The 8,281-nt window shown below is 49.7% G+C and overlaps 1 protein-coding gene across 1 annotated transcript; it reads right to left on the reverse strand.

The window, feature by feature from the left end:
- Nucleotides 1-669: 669 nt before the first annotated feature.
- LOC127302285 (oleoyl-acyl carrier protein thioesterase 1, chloroplastic) lies at nucleotides 670-4,366 on the reverse strand. The gene is made up of 7 exons (XM_051332692.2): nucleotides 4,014-4,366; nucleotides 2,873-3,006; nucleotides 2,670-2,783; nucleotides 2,042-2,137; nucleotides 1,607-1,694; nucleotides 1,458-1,526; nucleotides 670-1,231 (listed from the first exon to the last, which is right to left on the reverse strand). The coding sequence occupies exons 1-7, from the start codon at nucleotides 4,317-4,319 to the stop codon at nucleotides 977-979; spliced, it is 1,062 nt and encodes a 353-aa protein (XP_051188652.1). The 5' UTR covers nucleotides 4,320-4,366; the 3' UTR covers nucleotides 670-976.
- Between the last annotated feature and the right edge of the window lie 3,915 nt (nucleotides 4,367-8,281).

Raw genomic sequence — 8,281 nt, forward strand, 5'->3', positions numbered from 1 at the left:
GGCAGTCAGACTTGGTGAAGGAGAAGCAGGTGGTTACTTCTGACTATGTCTCCTGTTGGCGCCGTGTTCCGGCAACGCCACTCCCTCCGGGGAGCCCTGTACCGTCAGGGTGGACGAAGCTGAACGTTCCAGTCGGCACGGCAGGTTCTGGCAAGGGATGAGTATAGCAGTGTGATTTATGCGTATGCAGATGCCCTGGCTGAGCATGAAGCGTGTGCCCTGGCAGTTCAGTGGACGCAGTGCCCGATCATCCAGGAGTTTGAATGTTCAGGACCCATTTCACTAAGGTTACTAGGGAGCTTACAAGGCTTCCGCTCCCTCCCTTCATGGAACTAAAGTTACTATGGGATCACGACGAATATGCTTTCTCATTCCTTATGAATCAGTTAGTTGACACTCACTGTTTTCGGTTCGACAAAATATTTGAGTTATATGTTTCAGCCTATTACAGTGGTTGAAGGCTTGAAGCTGGGACATGCAGGGTTTGAGGCGTTGAAGCAACAACCTGACGTAAACACATGGATCGACTGAACTGCTCCATGCTTAAGACATGAACTCAGCAAGTAGCACAATTTGGAACCAACTTCAGTGATGTATGTCATAACCAGTTATCCCAAGATAATCAGGAAAAAAGACACCAGCATTTAGCAATGTCTATGAGATCAATCATTGAGTAATAATATAACTATGGCAAACTTGCAACCATGTAGTGGACAAAACTAGGGTTCAACATTTTGGTAGGGACTCCTCGATGGACCTCTTTTGTACATAGATTACATAGTACAGAATGAATAAACTCCAGGTGAGGTCCAACATTTTGCCACAAATGGGCATTGATTGTTACACAGGATGCAAAGCCAATCACAAAATTTTGGGGGTACAGTTGTTTCTCTGGTGATGCTGCGCCGGCCGGAAAGACCCAAACGGTAAAACAAATGGAAGAGCACAATACACTTGAGCAAATACATATAATTTTCTATCTAGCTAGTTTCCTCCACACGGTGCGGCCACGATTGATCTCATCCCCCTTCCCAGCAAATCTCAGGCAGTGCAAGAACTGACGCTGCTCTTCTGGGTGCGGTGCTGCAAACAGAGATCCATTGGAACTTTCCTCCTCTGCTTCCTCTATATATGTAAGAGAATCGACTATGTCATCATGCTGGCATTCTCTTCTGTAGTCAAGAGTGATTGTTTGCAACTCGTGCGTATCAATAATATCTTGAGGTATGCTCTGTTATTTCAAAGGAGACAGGAACAAGATGTCAGAAACTATCACAAATCAACATGGCATTTATACTTGATGAAAAGGGAAACGGTAACATTAAGGAAAACCCATATAAGTGATTGTAATCTACTAGAAACAAAGAAAGTACAGGTGGGGCAAAAGGCTATATCACATTAAATGAACGGGGAACTGGTGGTTAAAGAAAGGAAAATAAAAGTGTTGGAATACTCACTTCCAGGACCCAACCAATGTAGGTGACATTATTAACATGTTGATTCATGTCCAAATCAGCTCTTCTAGGCTGCAATCCAGAAATTAAGGTATTTCAGCATTACAATTTGTTGAAGTGCAGAGCATAGCAACCAGGGGAGAAGAACTAACCACTAGCCCGAGCCTTGAGTGGTGTGCAGGATCTGTAAGAATAGGAATCTTCTTCAAACTACCATTATTCTCCTCAGGGAATGCTAATCTGCATAATGACAACTTGTTATTTGCGACCGACAACCTCAAAATAGAGAATTGAAAACCAAGATGGTTATCTCGATCACCATTCAATTCTAAATAGGAAAGCTGTTCATATCATTAGGAAAGCTGGTCATTTAATATCATCGATATGAGTATAATTTTGTTGAACCGAACCAAACTATCTAGCAGAAAAAATATTACAGAAATTTCTCAAGTAATTCAAGAAGATTTATCCATTGGACTAAACATAAGGCCATAAGAGCGTAAAAGTGGAACACATTTGAAGTACGAAAGAGAGGATCTTAGCTCAGTTGAAGCCTAAACAAGAACAAAATATGAGTACCAATTTACCTTGGAGTCTTTGGACAGTGGACAAAAACCTCATCCCTGACTTCATCACTAACTCTTTGCAGTCTGCGTGTATTTACGTTCATCATGACCCACTTGCTGAAAAAACAGGTGATATGACTTTGTTAATTGCACTGAGTACAGTGACAGATCTATAACTTTCCACCAGAGACTTGGGACAACAGAGAAAGCAACACAAGCTCCGAAGTGAATTATTAAGATTCAATCATACAAAAACATGTTCAAGAGCTAAATAAAGCCCCAAACTGATCCTCCTTTATAAGCATGGATGAATAAGGTTACTATTAAGTGAAGAAGCAACAAATGTGCACAGTGTATCACATCAAATCAAGTACACCGCAGGAACAATTGGAGGGGCCAGTGGCATAAGTCTGCATATTTTGACTCTTGACATACTTTCATTTTAGGTCTGAAAGTCTGATGCCTTTCTTGACTACTACTTTGCTAGAAATGCCTGGACTAACAAAAGCGTGGATGAATTTTTAAAAGGCTGATGTCCAATTAGTCAAAACGGTTAGTCATCCATTTCTTTTTTTTCCCTTATACACAACTATGGTTCTAACTGTGATCAAGCATCACGACTATTTCCAATAGAACAAAAAAACTGTACCTCGTAGCTCTTCCAATAACTTCACCATTAGCTAAATCCTTAATGATCCAATCACGCCGAGTGCCAATCCTTCCATCGGCTTGGCACCATGTTTCGATCTCAACAACATCACCCCTATATGCAGCAGAGTTACCAGTCAGGATTGAATCCTGCTTGAAGAGAAAGGGTGTGAACAATGATAATCATGATTGTTGCAAATTTACCAAGCAGGGTACTTGTAGATCTCAATGTGCATCCTATTTGTGACCCAAATGAGTCCAAGTTCCCTCATTGTTGTAGTCGTGGCAAAACCATCGGTGGAGAACCCAACACTTTGTGCATGGTTACACCCGACCTCCTGCATTTATAAGAGAGCTTATCATCAGAAACAGGCCACGGAAACAAGAATAGCAAGACCATATCGAAAACGCACAGTATAAACAGAACTGGCGCTGGTAAACACTAAACAGCACAGGAGTTAAAAGTAGAACACTTATTATTACTATAATTATTCCGAATGTACTATAGGGACTGCAGAGCATGCGTGTTAAATCAAATGATCAGCAGTTGATGAGTTGTTGACTTTTGAGAGAGAATGACAAATTGTCAAGAAGACAGCTAATCAGGAATAATGTTACAATAAATCCACCATATCCTAGGATACATAGACCAACCATATGTACCTCCTTGGCATTATTAGAGTTTATTTGTTAGTGTACTTTTTATGACATGTTACTTGATCGCTTTTTTGCGGAATCGTGATTATTTGGTTACATGGCAGAGCAAGCATATCCGCAAGATCTGGTAACAGCCCTGCTCACGTTCTTCCAGCATTCCCTATCAGATCTTTAAGCATATTCTAAATAAAAAAAACTTTAAGCATGGGATTTAAGCAACTGTGGCTTTGACTTCTCCATGGAGAAATGGAAGATGCCACTAGGTAGTAAGTAGCGTAAGGCACATTTGGCGACATTTAGGATCGCACCTAGTGCACGCGGGGAGCAAAATTCTTGAGGGAGCGTGTGGGGGCGGGCACATCTATAATTGTAACTTCCAACAGCATAAAACAGCAGCAGCACTGAGTAGCTCAGGCAACTTGTTCAGGGTGGAGGTCAACTTTATGCAAGCTTGATAGGTACGGAATTGCTCGCGGTAAACTGTAATCGTGGGCATAGCGGATGAGGAGGTCTGAATCTGGTGCGGGTCTGAAGCTTTCCAGAACTCAGATCCACGCACCCCGGCTATTGAGTCTCCCCCGAAAAAAGTACTATCTCATTTCGCAATTTAATGAGAAGGGCGGCTGAAATCTAGCGACGGATCTCGGGGGAGCGTGGGGAATTCGTGAGGGGGAGGAGGTGGCGGTACCTGTAGGAGGTTAGCGATGGTCTCGACGGTGGCGGTCTTGTTGATTCCCACCTCGTAGGAGCGGACGACGAAGCTCTCCTTGTAGGAGAGGCCGTCGTCGAGGAGGCTCCCCATCCTTAGGCGCTCCGCCAGGCCCCGCCGCTCGGCGGTGGGCACGGCGGCCGCGACCTGCGCCGCCGCCGCCGCCGACGCCACGACGGCCCGCGGCGGGCGGGCGCAGCGCACCGCGGCGGTGGCGGTGGGCAGTGTCCCGCGGCGGGCGAGCGGGGCCGGGGCGCATTGCGGCGGGATGTGGCAGCGCAGCATGGGGGTCAGAGATTGGGCCGCCGACGAGCGGGGTGGGGGCGGGGGCGGGGGCGGGGTTTATATGGGCGGGCGGAGACGGGGGGCTCGGGTCGGAGTCGGAGGGTGGCGCTGTCGCGGGCGGTGGAGGAGGAGCGGTGGGGATGCGGCGGGCGATAGGAACGAGGAAGACGCGGATGCTGGCCGCCCAGCCCAGGCAGTCAGGCACCCGTCGAGTCGAGTGTGTGTCTGCTGCGCCCGGGCAGGTTCCACCTTTCCACTACTCCTGTCACCTCTTTTTCCTCCCTACCCCGTCCCGTGCGGTGCAATGGCCTGCGTCTCAATTCCGGTCTATCGTAAACCGACGTTGAGCGATTGTTTTCATCTGTCGTGACCGAAAATATATCTAGGTCTTGCTCCAGTGAGACGACGCAAAGTGACCGGGTTGTCTACGGAGATGCAAACCTAGCCTAAATATGCGCCAGGTTTGCGTCTCCGCGGACGCTCGGCGATCGCGCCGAGTGTCCGCTGAAAAAGACGTAGGACCCGCGTGTCAGTGGCAGAGAGGCCGATGTTATTCTCGCCAGTGGCCATTTCCCGCGCGAAAAATCAAAGTAGACCGGCGCGAGCAATCTAGAAGCGAAGGACGTCCTCGCCGCCGCAGCCACCACCATGGATACCGAGCAAACCGTCGCACCCGCCGCCACCCCACACTCCCTCGTAGTCACGCCCATAGCCAAAATGGAGGTTGCAGCTCCGACGGAAGCAAAGCGGGCCGCCACCGGCGGCGGCCGGGAGGCAAAGCCGAAGGCGGCAAAGAAGGTGCTCTCCAAGGAGGAGAAAATCGTCGAGACCGCGAAGCGTCGCGACCGGCGCAAGAACCTGAAGGAGAAGACTGTCGCGGCCGCCAACCAGCAGGCGTGGCAGATGCAGATGAAAGCCGGCGTCGCACAAGTAGCCCTCCATCCGAGCTTAGCGGAGGCCAACATGATCGTCAAGAGAGAGGGGATCGCCGGCGTCGCTCCTCCGGCCTCGTCGGTGAGCTCGGTAAGTTCCCAGCTGCATCTTGGAACTCCCGCTCCCTTGCAGGTCCACCTGGCGTCGCAGGTCACTGATACGCGTACAGCACGCGTCCGTTGGGAACCCCAAGAGGATTGTGTGATGTGTACAGCGGCAAGTTTTCCCTCAGTAAGAAACCAAGGTTTATCGAACCAGTAGGAGCCAAGAAGCACGTTGAAGGTTGATGGCGGCGAGATGTAGTGCGGCGCAACACCAGGGATTCCGGCACCAACGTGGAACCTGCACAACACAACCAAAGTACTTTGCCCCAACGAAACAGTGAGGTTGTCAATCTCACCGGATTGCTGTAACAAAGGATTAGATGTATAGTGTGGATGATGATTGTTTGCAGAGAACAGTAGAACAAGTATTGCAGTAGATTGTATTCGATGTAAAAGAATGGACCGGGGTCCACAGTTCACTAGAGGTGTCTCTCCCATAAGATAAATAGCATGTTGGGTGAACAAATTACAGTTGGGCAATTGACAAATAGAGAGGGCATGACAATGCACATACATGATATGATGAATATTGTGAGATTTAATTGGGCATTACGACAAAGTACATAGACCGCTATTCAGCATGCATCTATGCCTAAAAAGTCCACCTTCAGGTTATCATCCGAACCCCTTCCAGTATTAAGTTGAAAACAACAGACAATTGCATTAAGTATGGTGCGTAATGTAATCAATAACTACATCCTCGGACATAGCATCGATGTTTTATCCCAAGTGGTAACAGCACATCCACAACCTTAACTTTCTGTCACTGTCCCAGATTTAATGGAGGCATGAACCCACTATCGAGCATAAATACTCCCTCTTGGAGTTAAGAGTAAAAACTTGGCCAGAGCCTCTACTAATAACGGAGAGCATGCAAGATCATAAACAACACATAGGTAATAGATTGATAATCAACATAGCATAGTATTCTCTATCCATCGAGTAAATTACATATAGGTACCACTTTTGGGGCAACGGTTGCGAGTAGGTACCAACTCTGGTAATTTTTTCAAGTAAGTGCAACTTCTGGGGCAGGTCGTAACAAATTGAGCAACTTTGGAGTTAACAGTGAATTAATCACACAGGCCCACTTGTCATAGCAACCGTCCGTCGGCCTGCCGTTTGGCCCGAGCGGGTTAAACATCATCCATGCACACGGATCTAAAAAAAACTTGGACGTGCACCTGCATGCATGCTCGACGTGCTGCCGGCCAAGATGCTCACCGCGCTGCCGGCCAAGATGCTCGCCAGGGACGGTTGACCGGTGCGGGAGTGCAGGTTTGTGCTGCTCAAGGCCGGTCGCCGGAAGGCGCAAGCTAGCGGCACAGCGCTCGTGCAGTGGTGCCGTGTTCGTCTCGTGCCAAATCGCAGAGCCGCCGCCACGGGACGAAGCTGTCGTGCACCTCCTCTTCGTGCGCGCGGCCGTCGGAAGCTGCCGCCGGCCGGCCACCTCGCGCTCTCGGGCAGGCTGACGCGTGCGCGCGGATACTTGCGTGTCAGCGGATGCACGTACGGTCCAGGCAGGTGAGGCTGGCGCGCTTGGCTAGAACTGGAATGACATGATGGCGCGAGCTAGCCATGCGCTACAGTGGGGATCGGCACGTTTGCTTAGCATGGGAGGCAATGGCCGCCGTTGCCATGCTCGATCGCGAGCTCGCGCGTGGTGCTGCTGCCTGTATGTGCGCGCTAATGCTGCCGCTGCAAAAGTGAGCGTGTGCGCGCTTGCGCAGGCTTGCCATCCGCGCGTGTTCTAGGCAGCTAGCAAGAAAGGCATGCATCAGTGTGTTGTTGCTAGCTAGCTATGCATGTACTCATGTGCTCACCGGCCACTCCCATACTTTGACCTCTACGAGATCCACCGCGTGCCGGTCCCCTCTTCTGCTGCTAGCTCCTCTCTCCACAAGACGGGCTACAGACCTCCGGCGGCCTGGATCTGCAGCGGCGGCGTTCTCCCCCTCGCCGTATGCGGGATGCGGGCAGCGAGCACAGCGTGCTGTTGCTGCCAAACTTCTCAAAGCGACGAGCGGACTGGGTGTTACCGCCAGCGACGGGCGGCAGCTCGTTGCTTTATTTCGATGGTAGTGGTGGTCACCGGCGGGAGAATGAGTGAGATGTGCGACGACCAGGAGTACCAGACATGTCTAATGGCTATGCCCTAACGGCTGGCTGACGGCCGTTTGCTCTGACATGTAGACCCGCGCAGTTAAATGAGTGTCAACACAAGAGTTGCTCAATTTGTTACGACCTGCCCCAGAAGTTGCACTTACTTGAAAAAATTACTAGAGTTGGTACCTACTCGTAATCGTTGCCTCAAAAGTGGTATGTATATGTAATTTACTCCTATCCATCGGATCCCAACAAACACAACATATAGTATTACAGATAGATGATCTTGATCATGTTAGGCAGCTCACAAGATCCGACAATGAAGCATAATTAAGAGAAGACGACCATCTAGCTACTGCTATGGACCCATAGTCCAGGGGTGAACTACTCACTCATCACTCCGGAGGCGACCATGGCGGTGAAGAGTCCTCCGGGAGATGATTCCCCTCTCCGGCAGGGTGCCAGAGGCGATCTCCTGAATCCCCCGAGATGGGATTGGCGGCGGCGGCGTCTCTGGAAGGTTTTCCGTATCGTGGCTCTCGGTACTGGGGGTTTCGCGACGAAGGCTATAAGTAGGCGGAGGAGATAGGTGAGGGGGCCACACGAGGGGCCCACACAACAGGCCGGCGCGGCCAAGGCCCAGGCCGCGCCGCCCTAGTGTTTGGCCACCTCGTGGCCCCACTTCGTATCATCTTCGGTCTTTTGGAAGCTTCGTGGAAAAATAGGCCTCTGGGCGTTGATTTCGTCCAATTCCGAGAATATTTCCTTACTAGGATTTCTGAAACCAAAAACAGCAGAAAACAGCAACTGACTCTTCGG

Source organism: Lolium perenne, chromosome 5 (assembly GCF_019359855.2).
Source record: "Lolium perenne isolate Kyuss_39 chromosome 5, Kyuss_2.0, whole genome shotgun sequence".
Taxonomy (NCBI): Eukaryota; Viridiplantae; Streptophyta; class Magnoliopsida; order Poales; family Poaceae; genus Lolium; species Lolium perenne.